Source organism: Delphinus delphis, chromosome X (assembly GCF_949987515.2).
Source record: "Delphinus delphis chromosome X, mDelDel1.2, whole genome shotgun sequence".
In the NCBI taxonomy this organism is placed as follows: domain Eukaryota; kingdom Metazoa; phylum Chordata; class Mammalia; order Artiodactyla; family Delphinidae; genus Delphinus; species Delphinus delphis.
Window position 1 is genome coordinate 111,180,887 of NC_082704.1, and position 22,339 is coordinate 111,203,225.

General features: G+C 38.6%; 1 protein-coding gene across 1 annotated transcript in view; it reads left to right on the forward strand.

Moving 5' to 3' along the window:
- BEND2 (BEN domain containing 2) overlaps positions 1-22,339 on the forward strand; it is a 118,875-nt gene that overhangs the window by 40,571 nt on the left and 55,965 nt on the right. Inside the window, exons 7-8 of the mRNA XM_060002081.1 lie at positions 11,328-11,435; positions 17,196-17,311. Coding sequence (XP_059858064.1) covers positions 11,328-11,435; positions 17,196-17,311 — 224 coding nt within the window. The remainder of the gene's footprint in view (positions 1-11,327; positions 11,436-17,195; positions 17,312-22,339) is intronic.

Sequence of the window (22,339 nt, forward strand, 5' to 3'; positions counted from 1 at the left end):
TGTGTATTTCTGCACTTTCTTTTTATTATTCTTATGATTAAAAAAGTTCTTTTGGCTGCACCACACAGCATGTAGGGTGTTAGTTCCCTGACCAGGGATGAAATCCGTGCCCCTGCAGTGGAAGCGCTGAGTGTTAACCACTGGACCGCCAGGGAAATCCCTGTGGATTTTGTTCTTTCTTCCTTCCTCATGCTCCAAGCTTCCTTCCTTCATTATATCCTTTTGGTCAGATGAGTTTCCTTTAGCCAGTTTTTAAGGGTAAGTCGGTCAGTAACAATTTGTGTTTAGTTTTCCTTTGTCTGCGGATGTGTTTATTTTTCCTTCATTCCTGAAGGATAGTTTTGCCTGAAATAAAAATTACTGTTGAGATTTCTTGTCTTTCAGCACTTGAAAATGTTTTACTTACCAAAATGTTGTTCAAACAGAATCCGGCCCAGAAATGCGTTGTGAGACAATAAATTATCCAATGGTACAGGAAAGTGACAGTGACGAAGATACTGATTCAGAAAATTCCTTCCTCACTGCTTCTTCTGGTGAGTTTGAAATGATCCCTATTATGATACACTCTAACCTAGATCCATCAGCATTCTTAGTATTAATTCTTAGTGACTGCGTTTTCAACATTAAACTTTTCATTTTGAGATATTTCAGAATCACATGTAGTTGCAAGAAAAAATAGGCAGATCCTGTGTACCCTTTACCCAATACCTCCTGATAGTAGTATTCTGCAAAAAGATAGTAAAATATCACAACTAGGATTATGACATTGATATGATCCAGAGATCTATTCAGATGACCCCAGCTTAACTTGTATTCATTTGTGTGTGTGTCTGTGTGTGTGTATATAGTTCTGCGCAGTTTTATGACGTGTTTAGGTTCAGGTATTCACCACTACAGTCATGATACAGAACTGTTCTATCACTTCCAGGATCCCTCCTTTGGCTTTTTATAACCACACCCACCTCCTTCTTGTCATTCCTTCCCTGCCTTCATCTTTAAGCCATCCAAATACGAATGTGTTCTCCCTCGTTATAATTTTGTCATTGCAGGACAATGTTCTATTAATGGAGTCATATAGTCGTTAATATTTAAGGATTGCCTTTTTCTCACTCAGCATAATTCCCTGGAGATTCATGCAAGTTGCTGCATGTATCAGTAGTTCCTTCCTTTTTATTGCTGAGCACAACCATGATTTGTTTATCTGTTCACCTCGTGAAGGACATCCTGGTTGTTTCCAGTCTTTAGCTATGAGGAGTAAAGTTTCTGTGAACAGTAATGTGTAGGTTTCTGTCTGAACGCAGTTTTCATTTCCCTTTGATAAAGGCGCAAGAGCACAGTTGCTGGGTAGTATGATTATTGCCTGTTTAGTTTTATAAGAAACGGGCAAGCTGTTTTCAGAATGAGTGATTTTATATTCCCACCTGCAATGTATAAGTGATTCATTTTCTCTGCATCCTCACCAGCATTTGGTGTTTTCAGTATTTTTAAAATTTTATCCCTTCTGGTAGGTGTATAGTGTAATAATATTTCATTGTGGGTTTAATATGTATTTGCCTTTGGATAGTGATATACAACATCTTTACATGTGATAATTTTTCCATCTATATGTTCTTTCTCTGAAATATCTCTTCTGTCTTATAATTTGTTTTCTTTTTTTTTAATGCTGAGTTTTGGGAGTTGTTTAGATATTTGTGGATACTGGTCTTTTGTTGGATATGTGGTTTGCAAATATGTTCTTCCTTTCTGCAGGTTTCCTTTTCATCCTGTCTACTGGTTTTTTTGTTTTGTTTTGTTTTGTTTTGCAGAGAGAAAGTTGTTAGTTTTTGTGAGGTTCCCGCTGTATTTTCCTTTTATGGATTTTACTTTAGCTATCGCGTCTATGAACTCTTTGTTTAGTTCTTGATGCCAATTTTTTTTCTCCTTTGTTTTTTTCTAGAGGTTTTACAGTTAACATTTCGTATGTGCGTTAATTTTGTAAAAGGTGTGAGATGTAGGTTGAGGTTCTTTTGTTTTTTTTGCCTATGGTATCCAGTTGCCGCAGTACCATGTTTGCTCCATTGAATTGCTTTTGTACCTTAATCAAAAGCCAATTAGGCATATTTGTGTAGATCTATTTCTGGGATCTCTATTTTGTTCCACGGATCTATGTTTCTACCCCCTGCCAAACCACAACGTTGTGATTATTGTTGTTATGCAGTAAGCCTTACCATCAGGTAGAATGATTCCTGATACTTTTCTGCTTTTTCAAAATCAGTCTAAATATGGTAGGTCCTGTGCCTTTCCATCCTAATTGTATTTTTTATTTTTATTTACTTATTTTTTAAATATGTATTTATTTGGTTGCGCTGCGTGTGAGTTGCGGCAGCTGTGCTCCTTGCTTTCAGCACGCGGGCTCCTTAGTTGTGGCATGCGAACTGAAACGCTTAGTTGCGGCACGTATGTGGGATTTAGTTCCCTGACCAGGGATTGAACCTGGGCCCCCTGCACTGAGACCGTGGAGCGTTAACCACTGCGCCACCAGGGAAATGTCCCCCATCCTAATTTTGGAATAAGCTTGTTTATGTTTCACCCCAGAATTGCTGGGATTTTGATGGGAATTGTGTTAAAACCACAGGTCAACTTGAGAAGAAGTAACATCTTGCGTATATTGAATCTTGTCCTCCATGAGCATTGTACGTCTGTCTGTATGTATTGAGGTCTTCTTTGATTTTTTAAATCATTATTTTGTTATTTTCAGGATATAGATCCTATACATCTTTTAAAAGTAAGTTTGTGCTTGGTGCTTCCCAGGAGGCGCGGTGGTTAAGAATCCACCTGGCAATGCCAGGGATGTGGGTTCGATCCCTGGTTCGGGAATATCCCACATGCCGTGGAGCAACTAAGGCCGTGTGCCTCAACTACTTAACCCGTGCACATAGGGCCCGTGCTCTGCAACAAGAGAAGCCACAGCAATGAGAAGCCTGCGCACTGCAACGAAGAGTAGCGTCCGCTTGACGCAAGTAGAGAAAGCCCGCGCGTAGCAGCGAAGACCCAACGCAACCAAAAATAAATAAGAAGTAAAATACTATAAAATAAAATAAAAATTAAAAGAAAATCAGTTTTTGCTGAAGTATTTATTTTTTGGAGATGTAAATGGTATTATTATTATTTTTTTAACATCTTTATTGGTGTATAATTGCTTTACAATGGTGTGTTAGTTTCTGCTTTATAACAAAGTGAATCAGTTATACATATACATATGTTCCCATATCTCTTCACTCTTGCGTCTCCCTCCCTCCCACCCTCCCTATCCCACCTCTCCAGGCTGTCACAAAGCACCAAGCCAATATCCCTGTGCCATGCGGCTGCTTCCCACTAGCTATCTACCTTACTACGTTTGTTAGTGTGTATATGTCCATGTCTCTCTCTTGCCCTGTTACAGCTCACCCTTCCCTCTCCCCATAACCTCAAGTCCATTCTCTAGGAGGTGTGCGTCTTTATTCCTGCCTTACCCCTAGGTTCTTCATGACACATTTTTGTTTCTTAAATTCCATATATATGTGTTAGCATACGGTATTTGTCTTTTTCTTTCTGACTTACTTCACTCTGTATGACAGACTCTAGGTCTATCCACCTCATTACAAATAGCTCAATTTCGTTTCTTTTTATGGCTGAGTAATATTCCATTGTATATGTGTGCCACATCTTCTTTATCCATTCATCCGATGATGGGCACTTAGGTTGTTTCTATCTCCGGGCTATTGTAAATAGAGCTGCAATGAACATTTTGGTACATGACTCTTTTTGAATTTCGGTTTTCTCAGGGTATATGCCCAGTAGTGGGATTGCTGGGTCATATGGTAGTTCTATTTGTAGTTTTCCAAGGAACCTCCATACTGTTCTCCATAGTGGCTGAACCAATTCACATTCCCACCAGCAGTGCAAGAGTGTTCCCTTTTCTCCACACCCTCTCCAGCATTTATTGTTTCTAGATTTTTTGATGATGGCCATTCTGACTGGTGTGAGATGATATCTCATTGTAGTTTTGATTTGCATTTCTCTAATGATTAATGATGTTGAGCATTCTTTCATGTGTTTGTTGGCAGTCTGTATATCTTCTTTGGAGAAATGTCTGTTTAGGTCTTCTGCCCATTTTTGGATTGGGTTGTTTGTTTTTTTGTTATTGAGCTGCATGAGCTGCTTGTAAATTTTGGAGATTAATCCTTTGTCGGTTGCTTCATTTGCAAATATTTTCTCCCATTCTGAGGGTTGCCTTTTGGTCTTGTTTATGGTTTCCTTTGCTGTGCAAAAGCTTTGAAGTTTCATTAGGTCCCATTTGTTTATTTTTGTTTTTATTTCCATTACTCTAGGAGGTGGGTCAGAAAGGATCTTGCTTTGATTTATGTCATAGAGTGTTCTGCCTATGTTTTCCTCTAAGAGTTTGATAGTTTCTGGCCTTACATTTAGGTCTTTAATCCATTTTGAGCTTATTTTTGTGTATGGTGTTAGGGAGTGATCTAATCTCATACTTTTACATGTACCTGTCCAGTTTTCCCAGCACCACTTATTGAAGAGGCTGTCCTTTCTCCACTGTACATTCCTGCCACCTTTATCAAAGATAAGGTGTCCATATGTGCATGGGTTTATCTCTGGGCTTTCTATCCTGTTCCATTGATCTATCTTTCTGTTTTTGTGCCAGTACCATACCGTCTTGATAACTGTAGCTTTGTAGTATAGTCTGAAGTCAGGGAGCCTGATTCCTCCAGTTCCTTCTTTTGTTCTGAAGATTGCTTTGGCTATTCGGGGTCTTTTGTGTTTCCATACAAATTGTGAAATTTTTTGTTCTAGTTCTGTGAAAAATGCCAGTGGTAGTTTGATAGTGATTGCATTGAATCTATAGATTGCTTTGGGTAGTAGAGTCATTTTCACAATCTTGATTCTTCCAATCCAAGAACATGGTATATCTCTCCATCTATTTGTATCATCTTTAATTTCTTTCATCGGTGTCTTATAATTTTCTGCATAGAGGTGTTTTGTCTCCTTAGGTAGGTTTATGCCTAGATATTTTATTCTTTTTGTTGCAATGGTAAATGGGAGTTGTTTCTTGATTTCACTTTCAGATTTTTCATCATTAGTATATAGGAATGCCAGAGATTTCTGTGCATTAATTTTGTATCCTGCCACTTTACCAAATTCATTGATTAGCTCTAGTAGTTTTCTGGTAGCATCTTTAGGGTTCTCTATGTATAGGATCATGTCATCTGCAAACAGTGACAGTTTTACTTCTTCTTTTCCGATTTGGATTCCTTTTATTTCCTTTTCTTGTGTGATTGCTGTGGCTAAAACTTCCAAAACTATGTTGAATAAGAGTGGTGAGAGTGGGCAACCTTGTCTTGTTCCTGATCTTAGTGGAAATGCTTTCAGTTTTTCACCATTGAGGATGATGTTTGCTGTGGGCTTGTCATATATGGCCTTTATTATGTTGAGGAAAGTTCCCTCTATGCCTACTTTCTGCAGGGTTTTTATCATAAATGGGTGTTGAATTTTGTCAAAAGCTTTCACTGCATATATTGAGATGATCATATGGTTTTTCTCCTTCAATTTGTTAATATGGTGTATCACATTGATAGATTTGCGTATATTGAAGAATCCTTGCATTCCTGGAATAAACCCCACTTGATCATGGTGTATGATCCTTTTAATGTGCTGTTGGATTCTGTTTGCTAGTATTTTGTTGAGGATTTTTGCATCTATGTTCATCAGTGATATTGGCCTGTAGTTTTCTTTCTTTGTGACATCCTTGTCAGGTTTTGGTATCAAGGTGATGGTGGCCTCGTAGAAGGAGTTTGGGAGTGTTCCTCCCTCTGCTATATTTTGGAAGAGTGTGAGAAGGATAGGTGTTAGCTCTGCTCTAAATGTTTGATAGAATTCGCCTGTGAAGCCATCTGGTCCTGGGCTTTTTTTTGTTGGAAGATTTTTAATCACAGTTTCAATTTCAGTGCCTGTGATTGGTCTGTTCATATTTTCTATTTCTTCCTGATTCAGTCTTGGCAGTTTGTGCATTTCTAAGAATTTGTCCATTTCTTCCAGATTGTCCATTTTATTGGCATAGAGTTGCTTGTAGTAATCTCTCATGATCTCTTTTATTTCTGCAGTGTCAGTTGTTACCTCTCCTTTTTCATTTCTAATTCTATTGATTTGAGTCTTCTCCCTTTTTTTCTTGATGAGTCTGGCTAGTGGTTTATCTGTTTTGTTTATCTTCTCAAAGAACCAGCTTTTAGTTTTATTGATCTTTGCTATTGTTTCCTTCATTTCTTTTTCATTTATTTCTGATCTGATTTTTATGATTTCTTTCCTTCTGCTAGCTTTGGGGTTTTTTTGTTCTTCTTTCTCTAATTGCTTGAGGTGCAAGGTTAGGTTGTTTATTCTAGATGTTTCCTGTTTCTTAAGGTGGGCTTGTATTGCTATAAACTTCCCCCGTAGAACTGCTTTTGCTGCATCCCACAAGTTTTGGGTCGTTGTGTCTCCATTGTCATTTGTTTCTACGTATTTTTTGATTTCCTCTTTGATTTCTTCAGTGATCACTTGGTTATTAAGTAGTGTATTGTTTAGCCTCCATGTGTTTGTATTTTTTACAGATCTTTTCCTGTAATTGCTATCTAGTCTCATGGCATTGTGGTCAGAAAAGATACTTGATACAGTTTCAATTTTCTGGTATTATGTTTTTAATTTGGGTTACACGTGGTCATTGTTAGTGCAGTTGACCCTTGAACAACATGGCTTTGAACTGTGTGGGTCCACTTACATGTGGATATTTTTCAGTAAATACTATAGTAGTATAGAGTCCGAGGTTGGTTGAATCCACAGATGCAGATACAACTACCATTTATAAAGTTACATGTGGATTTTGACTGCGTGGAGAGTTGGTGCCCCTAAAGCTCACATTGTTCAAGGGTCAGCTGTATATAGAGTTAAGCTTAATTTTAGAATGTTGATCTTGTATTCTGTGACCTGGATGAACTCACTTATTAGTTTTAAGAGTGTTTTTGAGCAATTCCTTGGGATTTTCTACATAGCCATCCTTCTTGCATTATGCCAGCTGCAAGTGGGGACCATTATATTGCTTCCTGTCCAATGTGTATGCTTTTTGATCCTTTTTATTGCATTATTGCAGTGGCTAGAATCTCCAGTATTATGTTGAATAAGAGTGGTGAGAGTGGACATCCTTGCTTTGTTTGTGATCTTGGGAAGAAAGCATTCAGTCGTTCACCACTTAACATGATGAGAACTCTTGGTTTCGGTGGATGATCATTATTAAGTTGGGGCGGTTTCCCTCTCTTCCTAACTTGCTGAAAGTTTTTTGCAAATGATTTTTCTATGTCCATGATCACATGGTTCTTGTTCGTTAGCCTGCTGATATGATGGAGTATATGGAAAGGTTTTCCATTGTTGGACCAGCCTTGCATACCTGGGTTAAATCCTTCTTGGTCATGGTGTATAATCCTTTGAATACATAATTGATTTGGTTGGCAAATATTTGATTAAGAATTTATGTGTCCAAGTTCATGGTAGATATTGGTGTGTAGTTTTCTTTTTTGTGTGTTATCTCTGTGTGGTTTTGGTATCAGAGCATACTAGCCTCATAAAATGAGTAAGGATTTCCTCCTCTTGTATTTTATGGAGGAGTAAATGATAAATTAGTGTTAATTCTTTAAATGTTTGGTGAAAATCTCCAGTGAAATCATCTGGGCTTGTAGATACCTTTTTGGGAGCTTTTTAATTGCAAATGTGATATCTTTGACGTTTATAGGACTCTTTAGACTACCTATGCCATCTTCGTTGAGTTTTAGTATTTGTAATGTTGGAAGTGTTTTCCATTTCTTCGAAGTTATCAAACTCATGAAGGCAAAGTGGGTTGTAGTATTCCCTATTATCCTTTTTTTCCTTTTTCTAAAATTAATTGATTAATTTATTTTGGCTGCGTTCGGTCTTTGTTACTGGGTGCAGGCTTTCTCTAGTTGGGGCGAGCAGGGGTTACTCTCTGTTGCGGTGCGTGGGCTTCTCCTTGCGGTGGCTTTTCTTGTTGCGGAGCACGGGCTCTAGGTGCCTGGGCTTCAGTAGTTGTGGCACGAGGGCTCAGTAGTTGTGTCTCGCGGGCTCTAGAGCGCAGGCTCAGTAGTTGTGGCGCACGGGCTTAGTTCCTCCGCGGCATGTGGCATCTTCCCAGAGCAGGGCTCGTACCCGTGTCCCCTGCATTGGCAGGCGTATTCCTAATCAGTGCGCCACCAGGGAAGTCCCAAAACTGCTTCATTCTTGAAGGATTGTTTTGCCCGATATAGAATACATGTTTCAGCGACTTCTCTGGCGGTCCTGTGGTTAAGATTCCGTGCTAACCCTGCAGGGGGCACGGGTCCTATCCCTGCTCTGGGTAGTAAGATCCTGCATGCCACGTGGTGCGGCCAAAATAAATAAGGCAAAATAGAATTCATGGTTGAGAATTCTTATCTTTTAGTAGTTGAAAGTGTTTTATTTTTAGAAATGTTGTTAAAAGCTCAAACTACCTAGAAAAGAGCCCCGAGACAACAAATTATCCACTTTAATTGGAAAACTACAGTAGCCAAGATATTTCCTCATTATGTCACTGCATTCCTCCCAGTTTTGGTGACTTTGAAATGATACTTTGACATATAGCATAGTGAATGTAGAGTCATCAGTCTGTTTAGTGTAAGACGGTGGTAGCTCTTGCTAATTAAAGTTTTTATTTTCAGAAAAGTTTAGCTGCACATGCAGTTATAATAAATAGTACAGAAGGTTCCTGTGTTCTCTTTACCCACTTTTCCCCAATGGTATTTACAACTGTAAAATGGTATCAACTTGCAGAATGATAGAAAATTATCACAACCAAGATAGTGACATGATACCATCCACAGATATTTTGGAGCTGTCCCCAGTTTCACTTGCATTAATATGTGTGTGTATTGAGTTCTCTACAGTTTTATCATATGTGCATATTCACGTACCTCCTACCACAGGCAAGCCCTGAAACAGTCCCGTCACCACCACGATCTCTCATATTGCTCTTTTGTAACCACACCCGTCCCCTTCCTATTGACATTTGCCCCCTAGTCCTACCCTCTGCCCTGTTGCATGATAACTATGAATCTCTTCTCCAGATCTATTATTTGTCCCTTCAGCATTGTTATATACTTGGAATCTTGTGGTGTTTGAGACTGGCTTCTTCCCTCAGTGTAATTCCCTGGAGATTCATTCACACTGTTGTATCAATGGTTCCTTCTTTTTTATCGCTGACTAGTATTTCGTGGTGTGGATGTACCAGGGTTTATTTTTCTGTTCATCTGTTGAAAACCTCTGCGTTTCCTGTTTTTGACTGTTAGGCGTAAAGGTGATATGAATATTCATTCATAGTTTCAAATTTTGCTTCAGTTCACTCTTTCACACAAGTTTTCACTTCTTTGGATGAATGCCTGAGACTGCAATTTCTGGGTCCTATGGTAACTGCACCCTTAGTTTTATAAGAAATTGTCAAACTGCTTTCCAGTGCAGCTGTACCATTTTCCCTTCCTGCCAGCAATGTATGAGTGATCTAGTTTCTCTGCATGCATATTTCTGTTCCTTCCATTGTTCTTTCTCCTTCTTAATGCTCCAGAATTCTGTTATAGGTTTTCTGCTAGAAGGTCTTCTTGTAGCTATTTTCTAAGTATAAGTCAGTTAGTGAGAAATACATTTGGTTTTCCTTTGTCTGTCAATATCTATTTTTGCTTCATTACGGGAGGATAGTTTCATCAGCTATAGGTATGAGGGTGCGAGTCTTTTCTCACAGCATTTGAAAAAAGTTTTCCTTACAGAAAACTCTGTGACAACAGAAAGCAGCCTGGAGGATAAACCTCAGATGAAATACCCAGCTTTCTTGGAAGGTGAGAGTGGTAAGATACTTCATATTTCTTCATCCCTCCCAATTTTGGTGAGTTTGTAATGATACATATTACAAGTAGCACGATTTAATCTAGGTTTATGAACACCCTTATATGACCTAGTGGTAGCTTTTCCTGATAAAAAATGAAAAGGTTTACTTTAAGAAGATTTTAGCTGGGCGTGCAGTTGTAAAAAATAATGCAGAGAGATCGTGTGTCTACTTTACCCAGTTTCCCCCAAAGTTAACACCTTGCAAAACTATAGTACAGTATCACAACCAGGATATAGACATTGATAAAATGCGCAGATTTTTATTGAGATGTCTTCAGTTTCATTTGTATATATGTGTATGTTTATGTTTGTGTGTGTCTGTGTATTCAGTTTTATATTAATTCACGACATCTTCCATCACAGTCAAGATTCAGAATATTACCATCACCACAAGGATTCTCCCTTTTGCCCTTTAAACCCACACCCACCTTTGTCCTCTCATGCTCCTACCGCTACCATGCCTGTCCCTGCCCTCAGCAACTACTAATCTGTTTTCCTTCGTTATAATTTTGTCATTTCAACAGTTTTACATAGACTCACATAGTATGTAACTTTTTGGGATTGCCTTTTTTCACTCACCGTAATGCCCTGGAGGCTCATCTAGGTTGCTGTGTATATCAGTCCTGTTTTATTTTTGAGTACTACTGCACGGTATGAGTGTACCCTGGCTTCTCTGTCTGTTCACCAGTTGAAGGATGGCTGGGTTGTTTCTCGTTTTCGGCTGTTTGGAGTAAAGCTACTATACTGTGCATGCCCATGGATAGGTTTCTCTATGAACATCTGTTTTCATTCCTCTGGGCTAACACCCAAGAGCACAGTAGCTGGGTCCTATGGTAATAGTAAGTTGAGTTTTGTAAAATCCTGGCAAACTGTTTTCCAGTGCAGCTGTACCATTTTACATTCCCACCAGCAATGTATGAATGATCTAGTTTCTTTGCATGTGTATTTCTGATCTTTCTTTTTATTATTCTTATGATTAAATAAGTTCTTTTGGCTACACTACGCAGCATGTAGGGTGTTAGTTCCCTGACCAGGGATGAAATCCGTGCCCCTGCAGTGGAAGCGCTGAGTCTTAACCACTGGACCTCCAAGGAAGTCCCTGTGGATTTTGTTCTTTCTTCCTTCCTCATGCTCCAAGCTTCCTTCCTTCATTATATCCTTTTGGTCAGATGAGTTTCCTTTAGCCAGTTTTTAAGGGTAAGTCAGTCAGTAACAGTTTGTGTTTAGTTTTCCTTTGTCTGCGGATGTGTTTATTTTTCCTTCATTCCTGAAGGATAGTTTTGCCTGAAATAAAAATTACTGTTGAGATTTCTTGTCTTTCAGCACTTGAAAATGTTTTACTTACCAAAATGTTGTTCAAACAGAATCCGGCCCAGAAATGCGTTGTGAGACAATAAATTATCCAATGGTACAGGAAAGTGACAGTGACGAAGATACTGATTCAGAAAATTCCTTCCTCACTGCTTCTTTTGGTGAGTTTGAAATGATCCCTATTATGATACACTCTAACCTAGATCCATCAGCATTCTTAATGTTAATTCTTAGTGGCTGCGTTTTCAACATGAAACTTTTCATTTTGAGATATTTCAGAATCACGTGTAGTTGCAAGAAAAAATAGGCAGATCCTGTGTACCCTTTACCCAATACTTCCCAATAGTAGTATTCTGCAAAAAGATAGTAAAATATCTCAACTGGGATTTTGACATTGATATGATCCAGAGATCTATTCAGATGACCCCAGCTTAACTTGTATTCATTTGTGTGTGTGTCTGTGTGTGTGCATGTAGTTCCCACACTTTTATGACGTGTTTAGGTTCAGGTATTCACCACTACATTCATGATACAGAACTGTTCTATCACTCCCGGGATTCCTCCTTTGGCTTTTTATAACCACACCCACCTCCTTCTTGTCATTCCTTCCCTGCCTTCATCTTTAAGCCATCCAAATACGAATATGTTCTTCCTCGTTATAATTTTGTCATTGCAGGACAATGTTCTATTAATGGAGTCATATAGTCGTTAATATTTAAGGATTGCCTTTTTCTCACTCAGCATAATTCCCTGGAGATTCATGCAAGTTGCTGCATGTATCAGTAGTTCCTTCCTTTTTATTGCTGAGCACAACCATGATTTGTTTATCTGTTCACCTCGTGAAGGACATCTGGGTTGTTTCCAGTCTTTAGCTATGAGTAGTAAAGTTTCTGTGAACATTAATGTGTAGGTTTCTGTCTGAACGCAGTTTTCATTTCCGTTTGATAAAGGTGCAAGAGCACAGTTGCTGGGTAGTATGATTATTGCCTGTTTAGTTTTATAAGAAACGGGCAAGCTGTTTTCAGAATGAGTGATTTTATATTCCCACCTGCAATGTATAAGTGATTCATTTTCTCTGCATCCTCACCAGCATTTGGTGTTTTCAGTATTTTTAAACTTTTATCCCTTCTGGTAGGTGTATAGTGTAATAATATTTCATTGTGGGTTTAATATGTATTTGCCTTTGGATAGTGATATACAACATCTTTACATGTGATAATTTTTCCATCTATATGTTCTTTCTCTGAAATATCTCTTCTGTCTTACAATTTGTTTTCTTTCTTTTTAATGCTGAGTTTTGGGAGTTGTTTAGATATTTGTGGATACTGGTCTTTTGTTGGATATGTGGTTTGCAAATATGTTCTTCCTTTCTGCAGGTTTCCTTTTCATCCTGTCTACTGGTTTTTTTGTTTTGTTTTGTTTTGTTTTGCAGAGAGAAAGTTGTTAGTTTTTGTGAGGTTCCCGCTGTATTTTCCTTTTATGGATTTTACTTTAGCTATCGCGTCTATGAACTCTTTGTTTAGTTCTTGATGCCAATTTTTTTTCTCCTTTGTTTTTTTCTAAAGGTTTTACAGTTAACATTTCATATGTGTGTTAATTTTGTAAAAGGTGTGAGATGTAGGTTGAGGTTCTTTTGTTTTTTTTGCCTATGGTATCCAGTTGCCGCAGTACCATGTTTGCTCCATTGAATTGCTTTTGTACCTTAATCAAAAGCCAATTAGGCATATTTGTGTAGATCTATTTCTGGGATCTCTATTTTGTTCCACGGATCTATGTTTCTACCCCCCTGCGAAACCACAACATTGTGATTATTTTTGTTATGCAGTAAGCCTTGCCATCAGGTAGAATGATTCCTCATACTTTTCTGCTTTTTCAAAATCAGTCTAAATATGGTAGTTCCTGTGCCTTTCCATCCTAATTGTATTTTTTATTTTTATTTACTTATTTTTTAAATATGTATTTTTTTGGTTGCACTGGGTCTGAGTTGCGGCAGCTGTGCTCCTTAGTTTCGGCACGCGGGCTCCTTAGTTGTGGCATGCGAACTCAAACGCTCAGTTGCGGCACGTATGTGGGATTTAGTTCCCTGACCAGGGATTGAACCTGGGCCCCCTGCACTGAGAGCGCGGAGCGTTAACCACTGCACCACCAGGGAAATGTCCCCCATCCTAATTTTAGAATAAGCTTGTTTATGTTTCACCCCAGAATTGCTGGGATTTTGATGGGAATTGTGTTAAAACCACAGGTCAACTTGAGAAGAACTTACATATTGCGTATATTTAATCTTCTCCTCCATGAGCATTGTACGTCTGTCTGTATGTATTGAGGTCTTCTTTGATTTTTTAAATCATCATTTTGTTATTTTCAGAATATAGATCCTATACATCTTTTAAAAATAAGTTTGTGGTTGGTACTTCCCTGGAGGCGCGGTGGTTAAGAATCCACCTGGCAATGCCGGGGATGTGGGTTCAATCCCTGGTTCGGGAATATCCCACATGCTGTGGAGCAACTAAGCCCGTGTGCCTCAACTACTTATCCGGTGCACCTAGGGCCCGTGCTCTGCAACAAGAGAAGCCACAGCAATGAGAAGCCCGTGCACCGCAACGAAGAGTAGCGTCCATGTGACGCAAGTAGAGAAAGCCCGCGCGTAGCAGCGAAGACCCAACACAACGAAAAATAACTAAATAAGGAGTAAAATATTATAAAGTAAAATAAAAAGAAAATCAGTTTTTGCTGAAGTATTCTATTTTTTTGGAGATGTAAATGGTATTATGTTTTTAATTTGGGTTACACGTGGTCATTGTTAGTACAGTTGACCCTTGATCAGCATAGCTTTGAACTGTGTGGGTCCACTTACATGTGGATTTTTTTCAGTAAATACTATAGTACTATAGAGTCCGAGGTTGGTTGAATCCACAGATGGGTAACTGCAGATACGACTACCATTTATAAAGTTACATGTGGATTTTGACTGCGTGGAGAGTCGGTGCCCCTAAAGCTCACATTGTTCAAGGGTCAACTGTAGATAGAATTAAGCTTAATTTTAGAATGTTGATCTTGTATTCTGTGACCTGGATGAACTCACTTACTAGTTTTAAGAGTCTTTTTTGAGCAATTCCTTGGGATTTTCTACATAGCCATCCTTCTTGCATTATGCCAGCTGCAAGTGGGGACCATTATATTGCTTCCTGTCCAATGTGTATGCTTTTTGATCCTTTTTATTGCATTATTGCAGTGGCTAGAATCTCCAGTATTATGTTGAATAAGAGTGGTGAGAGTGGACATCCTTGCTTTGTTTGTGATCTTGGGAAGAAAGCATTCAGTCGTTCACCACTTAACATGATGAGAACTCTTGGTTTCGGTGGATGATCATTATTAAGTTGGGGCGGTTTCCCTCTCTTCCTAACTTGCTGAGAGTGTTTTGCAAATGTTTTTTCTATGTCCATGATCACATGGTTCTTGTTCGTTAGCCTGCTGATATGATGGAGTATATTGATAGGTTTTCCATTGTTGGACGAGCCTTGCATACCTGGGTTAAATCCTTCTTGGTCATGGTGTATAATCCTTTGAATACATAATTGATTTGGTTGGCAAATATTTGATTAAGAATTTATGTGTCCAAGTTCATGAAAGATATTGGTGTGTAGTTTTCTTTTCTGTGTGTTATCTCTGTGTGGTTTTGGTATCAGAGCATACTAGCCTCGTAAAATGAATAAGGATTTCCTCTTCTTGTATTTTATGGAGGAGTAAATGATAAATTAGTGTTAATTCCCTAAATGTTTGGTAAAAATCTCCAGTGAAATCATGTGGGTTTGTAGATATCTTTTGGGGAGCTTTTTAATTGCAAATTTAATATCTTTGATGGTTATCGGACTATTTAGATTATCTATGCCATCTTCGTTGAGTTTTAGTATTTGTAATGTTGGAAGTATTTTCCATTTGTTCGAAGTTATCAAACTTATGAAGGCAAAGTGGGTTGTAGTATTCCCTATTATCCTTTTTTTCCTTTTTCTAAAATTAATTGATTAATTTATTTTTGGCTGCGTTCAGTCTTTGTTACTGGGTGCAGGCTTTCTCTAGTTGGGGCGAGCGGGGGTTACTCTCTGTTGCGGTGCGTGGGCTTCTCCGTGCGGTGGCTTTTCTTGTTGCGGACCATGGGCTCTAGGTGCTCGGGCTTCAGTAGTTGTTGCCCGAGGGCTTAGTAGTTGTGTATTGCGGGCTCTAGAGCGCAGGGTCAGTACCTGTGGAGCACGGGCTTACTTGCTTCTCGCTATGTGGCATCTTCCCAGTGCAGGGTTCATACCCGTGTCCCCTGCATTGGCAGGCGGATTCCTAATCAGTGCGCCACCAGTGAAGTCCCAAATCTGCTTCATTCTTGAAGGATTGTTTTGCCCGATATAGAATACATGTTTCAGCGACTTCTCTGGAGGTCCTGTGGTTAAGATTCCGCGCTAACGCTGCAGGGAGCACGGGTCCGTTCCCTGCTCTGGGTACTAAGATCCTGCATGCCACGTGGTGCGGCCAAAAAAAATGAGGCAAAATAGAATTCATGGTTGAGAATTCTTATCTTTTAGTAGTTGAAAGTGTTTTGTTTTTAGAAATGTTGTTAAAAGCTCAAACTACCTAGAAAAGAGCCCTGAGACAGCAAATTATCCACTTTAATTGGAAAACAACAGTAGCCAAGATATTTCCTCATTATGTCACTGCATTCCTCCCAGTTTGGGTGAGTTTGAAATGATACTTTGACATATAGCATAGTGAATGTAGAGTCATCAGTCTGTTTAGTGTAAGATGGTGGTAGCTCTTGCTAATTAAAGTTTTTATTTTCAGAAAAGTTTAGCTGCACATGCAGTTATAATAAATAGTACATAAGGATCCTGTGTTCTCTTTACCCACTTTTCCCCAATGGTATTTACAACTGTAAAATGGTATCAACTTGCAGAATGATAGAAAATTATCACAACCAAGATAGTGACATGATACCATCCACAGATATTTTGGAGCTGTCCCCAGTTTCACTTGCATTAATATGAGTGTGTATTTAGTTCTCTACAGTTTTATCATATGCGCAGGTTCACGTACCTTCTACCAGAGGCAAGCCCTGAAACAGTCCCATCAGCAGTACGATCTCTCATATTGCTCTTTTATAACCACACCCGTCCCCTTCCTATTGACATTTGCCCCCTACTCCTACCCTCTGCCCTGTTGCATGATAACTATGAATCTCTTCTCCAGATCTATTATTTGTCCCTTCATCGTTGTTATATACTTGGAATCATGTGGTGTTTGAGGCTTCTTCCCTCAGTGCAATTCCCTGGAGATTCATTCACACTGTTGTATCAGTGGTTCCTTCTTTTTTATTGCTGACTAGTATTTCGTGGTGTGGATGTACCAGGGTTTATTTTTCTGTTCATCTGTTGAAAACCTCTGCGTTTCCTGTTTTTGACTGTTAGGCGTAAAGGTGATATGAATATTCATTCATAGTTTCAAATTTTGCTTCAGTTCACTCTTTCACACAAGTTTTCACTTCTTTGGATGAATGCCCGAGACTGCAATTTCTGGGTCCTATGGTAACTGCACCCTTAGTTTTATAAGAAATTGTCAAACTGCTTTCCAGTGCAGCTGTACCATTTTCCCTTCCTGCCAGCAATGTATGAGTGATCTAGTTTCTCTGCATGCATATTTCTGTTCCTTCCATTGTTCTTTCTGCTTCTTAATGCTCCAGAATTCTATTATAGGTTTTCTGCTAGAAGGTTTTCTTGTACGTATTTTCTAAGTATAAGTCAGTTAGTGACAAATACTTTTGGTTTTCCTTTGTTTGTCAATATCTATTTTTGCTTCATTACGGGAGGATAGTTTCATCAGCTATAGGTATGAGGGTGGGAGTCATTTCTCACAGCATTTGAAAAACGTTTTCCTTCCAGAAATATTGGCGGAAGCAGTAAGCAGCCTGGAAGATAACACTCAGATGAAATACCCAGCTCTCTTGGAAGGTGAGAGTGGTAAGATACTTCATATTTCTTCATCCCTCCCAATTTTGGTGAGTTTGTAATAATACATATTACAAGTAGCACGATTTAATCTAGGTTTACGAACACCCCTAATATGAACTAGTGGTAGCTTTTCCTGATTAAAAATGAAAAGGTTTACTTTAAGAAGATTTTAGCTGGGCATGCAGTTGTAAAAAATAATGCAGAGAGATCGTGTGTATATTTTACCCGGTTTCCTCCAAAGATAACACCTTGCAAAACTATAGTACAATATCACAACCAGGATATAGACATTGATAAAATCCACAGATTTTTATCGAGATGTCTTCAGTTTTATTTGTATATATGTGTATGTTCGTGTGTGTGTGTGTATTCAGTTTTATATAATTTCACGACATCTTCCATCACAGTGAAGATTCAGAACATTTCCATCACCACAAGGATTCTCCCTTTTGCCCTTTAAACCCACACCCACCTTTGTCCTCTCATGCTCCTACCGCTACCATGCCTGTCCCTGCCCTCAGCAACTACTAATCTGTTTTCCTTCGTTATAATTTTGTCATTTCAAGAGTTTTACATAGACTCACATAGTATGTAACCTTTTGGGATTGCCTTTTTTCACTCACCGTAATGCCCTGGAGGCTTATCTAGGTTGCTGTGTAAATCAGTCCTGTTTTATTTTTGAGTACTACTGCACGGTATGAGTGTACCCTGGCTTCTCTGTCTGTTCACCAGTTGAAGGATGGCTGGGTTGTTTCTCGTTTTCGGCTGTTTGGAGTAAAACTACTATACTGTGCATGCCCATGGATAGGTTTCTGTATGAACATCAGTTTTCATTTCTCTGGGCTGACACCCAAGAGCACAGTAGCTGGGTCCTATGGTAATAGTAAGTTGAGTTTTGTAAAATCCTGGCAAACTGTTCTCCAGTGTAGCTGTACCATTTTACATTCCCACCAGCAATGTATGAATGATCTACTTTCTTTGCATGTGTATTTCTGCACTTTCTTTTTATTGTTCTTATGATTAAAAAAGTTCTTTTGGCTGCACCACGCAGCATGTAGGGTGTTAGTTCCCTGACCAGGGATGAAATCCGTGCCCCTGCAGTGGAAGCGCTGAGCCTTAACCACTGGACCTCCAAGGAAGTCCCTGTGGATTTTGTTCTTTCTTCCTTCCTCATGCTCCAAGCTTCCTTCCTTCATTATATCCTTTTTTTTTTTTTTTTTTTTAACATCTTTATTGGGGTATAATTGCTTTACAATGGTGTGTTAGTTTCTGCTTTATAACAAAGTGAATCAGTCATACATAAACATATGTTCCCATATGTCTTCCCTGTTGCGTCTCCCTCCCTCCCACCCTCCCCATCCCACCCCTCCAGGCTGTCACAAAGCACCGAGCCAATATCCCTGTGCCATGCGGCTGCTTCCCACTAGCTATCTACCTTACTGCATTTGTTACTATGTATATGCCCATGACTCTCTCTCGCCCTGTCACAGCTCACCCTTCCCCCTCCCCATAACCTCAAGTCCGTTCTCTAAGAGGTCTGCGTCTTTATTCCTGCTTTACCCCTAGGTTCTTCATGACATTTTTTTCTTAAATTCCATATATATGTGTTAGCATACGGTATTTGTCTTTTTCTTTCTGACTTACTTCACTCTGTATGACAGACTCTAGGTCTATCCACCTCATTACAAATAGCTCAATTTCGTTTCTTTTTATGGCTGAGTAATATTCCATTGTATATATGTGCCACATCTTCTTTATCCATTCATCCGATGACGGGCACTTAGGTTGTTTCCATCTCCGGGCTATTGTAAATAGAGCTGCAATGAACATTTTGGTACATGACTCTTTTTGAATTTTGGTTTTCTCAGGGTATATGCCCAGTAGTGGGATTGCTGGGTCATATGGTAGTTCTATTTGTAGTTTTTTAAGGAACCTCCATACTGTTCTCCATAGTGGCTGAACCAATTCACATTCCCACCAGCAGTGCAAGAGTGTTCCCTTTTCTCCACACCCTCTCCAGCATTTATTGTTTCTAGATTTTTTGATGATGGCCATTCTGACTGGTGTGAGATGATATCTCATTGTAGTTTTCATTTGCATTTCTCTAATGATTAATGATGTTGAGCATTCTTTCATGTGTTTGTTGGCAGTCTGTATATCTTCTTTGGAGAAATGTCTATTTAGGTCTTCTGCCCATTTTTTGATTGGGTTGTTTGTTTTCTTGTTATTGAGCTGCATGAGCTGCTTGTAAATTTTGGAGATTAATCCTTTGTCGGTTGCTTCATTTGCAAATATTTTCTCCCATTCTGAGGGTTGTCTTTTGGTCTTGTTTATGGTTTCCTTTGCTGTGCAAAAGCTTTGAAGTTTCATTAGGTCCCATTTGTTTATTTTTGTTTTTATTTCCATTACTCTAGGAGGTGGGTCAGAAAGGATCTTGCTTTGATTTATGTCATAGAGTGTTCTGCCTATGTTTTCCTCTAAGAGTTTGATAGTTTCTGGCCTTACATTTAGGTCTTTAATCCATTTTGAGCTTATTTTTGTGTATGGTGTTAGGGAGTGATCTAATCTCATACTTTTACATGTACCTGTCCAGTTTTCCCAGCACCACTTATTGAAGAGGCTGTCCTTTCTCCATTGTACATTACTGCCACCTTTATCAAAGATAAGGTGTCCATATGTGCATGGGTTTATCTCTGGGCTTTCTATCCTGTTCCATTGATCTATCTTTCTGTTTTTGTGCCAGTACCATACCGTCTTGATGACTGTAGCTTTGTAGTATAGTCTGAAGTCAGGGAGCCTGATTCCTCCAGTTCCTTCTTTCGTTCTCAAGATTGCTTTGGCTATTCGGGGTCTTTTGTGTTTCCATACAAATTGTGAAATTTTTTGTTCTAGTTCTGTGAAAAATGCCAGTGGTAGTTTGATAGGGATTGCATTGAATCTATAGATTGCTTTGGGTAGTAGAGTCATTTTCACAATGTTGATTCTTCCAATCCAAGAACATGGTATATCTCTCCATCGATTTATATCATCTTTAATTTCTTTCATCAGTGTCTTATAATTTTCTGCATACAGGTCTTTTGTCTCCTTAGGTAGGTTTATTCCTAGATATTTTATTCTTTTTGTTGCAATGGTAAATGGGAGTGTTTTCTTGATTTCACTTTCAGATTTTTCATCATTAGTATATAGGAATGCCAGAGATTTCTGTGCATTAATTTTGTATCCTGCCACTTTACCAAATTCATTGATTAGCTCTAGTAGTTTTCTGGTAGCATCTTTAGAGTTCTCTATGTATAGGATCATGTCATCTGCAAACAGTGACAGCTTTACTTCTTCTTTTCCAATTTGGATTCCTTTTATTTCCTTTTCTTCTCTGATTGCTGTGGCTAAAACTTCCAAAACAATGTTGAATAATAGTGGTGAGAGTGGGCAACCTTGTCTTGTTCCTGATCTTAGTGGAAATGCTTTCAGTTTTTCACCATTGAGGATGATGTTTGCTGTGGGCTTGTCATATATGGCCTTTATTATGTTGAGGAAAGTTCCCTCTATGCCTACTTTCTGCAGGGTTTTTATCATAAATGGGTGTTGAGTTTTGTCAAAAGCTTTCTCTGCATCTATTGAGATGATCATATGGTTTTTCTCCTTCAATTTGTTAATATGGTTTATCACATTGATAGATTTGCGTATATTGAAGAATCCTTGCATTCCTGGAATAAACCCCACTTGATCATGGTGTATGATCCTTTTAATGTGCTGTTGGATTCTGTTTGCTAGTATTTTGTTGAGGATTTTTGCATCTATGTTCATCAGTGATATTGGCCTGTAGTTTTCTTTCTTTGTGACATCCTTGTCTGGTTTTGGTATCAAGGTGATGGTGGCCTCGTAGAAGGAGTTAGGGAGTGGTCCTCCCTCTGCTATATTTTGGAAGAGTTTGAGAAGAATAGGTGTTAGCTCTTCTCTAAATGTTTGATAGAATTCGCCTGTGAAGCCATCTGGTCCTGGGCTTTTCTTTGTTGGAAGATTTTTAATCACAGTTTCAATTTCAGTGCTTGTGATTGGTCTGTTCATATTTTCTATTTCTTCCTGATTCAGTCTTGGCAGGTTGTGCATTTCTAAGAATTTGTCCATTTCTTCCAGATTGTGCATTTTATTGGCATAGAGTTGTTTGTAGTAATCTCTCATGATCTCTTTTATCTCTGCAGTGACAGTTGTTACCTCTCCTTTTTCATTTCTAATTCTATTGATTTGAGTCTTCTCCCTTTTTTTCTTGATGAGTCTGGCTAGTGGTTTATCTATTTTGTTTATCTTCTCAAAGAACCAGCTTTTAGTTTTATTGATCTTTGCTATTGTTTCCTTCATTTCTTTTTCATTTATTTCTGATCTGATTTTTATGATTTCTTTCCTTCTGCTAGCTTTGGGGTTTTTTTGTTCTTCTTTCTCTAATTGCTTGAGGTGCAAGGTTAGGTTGTTTATTCGAGATGTTTCCTGCTTCTTAAGGTGGGCTTGTATTGCTATAAACTTCCCCCTTAGAACTGCTTTTGCTGCATCCCACAGGTTTTGGGTCGTTGTGTCTCCATTGTCATTTGTTTCTAGGTATTTTTTGATTTCTTCTTTGATTTCTTCAGTGATCTCTTCATTATTAAGTAGTGTATTGTTTAGCCTCCATGTGTTTGTATTTTTTACAGATCTTTTCCTGTAATTGATATCTAGTCTCATGGCGTTGTGGTCAGAAAAGATACTTGATACAATTTCAATTTTCTTAAATTTACCAAGGCTTGATTTGTGACCTAAGATATGATCTATCCTGGAGAATGTTCCATGAGCACTTGAGAAAAATGTGTATTCTGTTGTTTTTGGATGGAGTGTCCTATAAATATCAATTAAGTCCATCTTGTTTAATGTATCATTTAAAGCTTGTGTTTCCTTATTTATTTTCATTTTGGATGATCTGTCCATGGGTGAAAGTGGGGTGTTTAAGTCCCCTACTATGAATGTGTTACTGTCGATTTCCCCTTTTATGGCTGTTAGTATTTGCCTTATGTATTGAGGTGCTCCTATGTTGGGTGCATAAATATTTA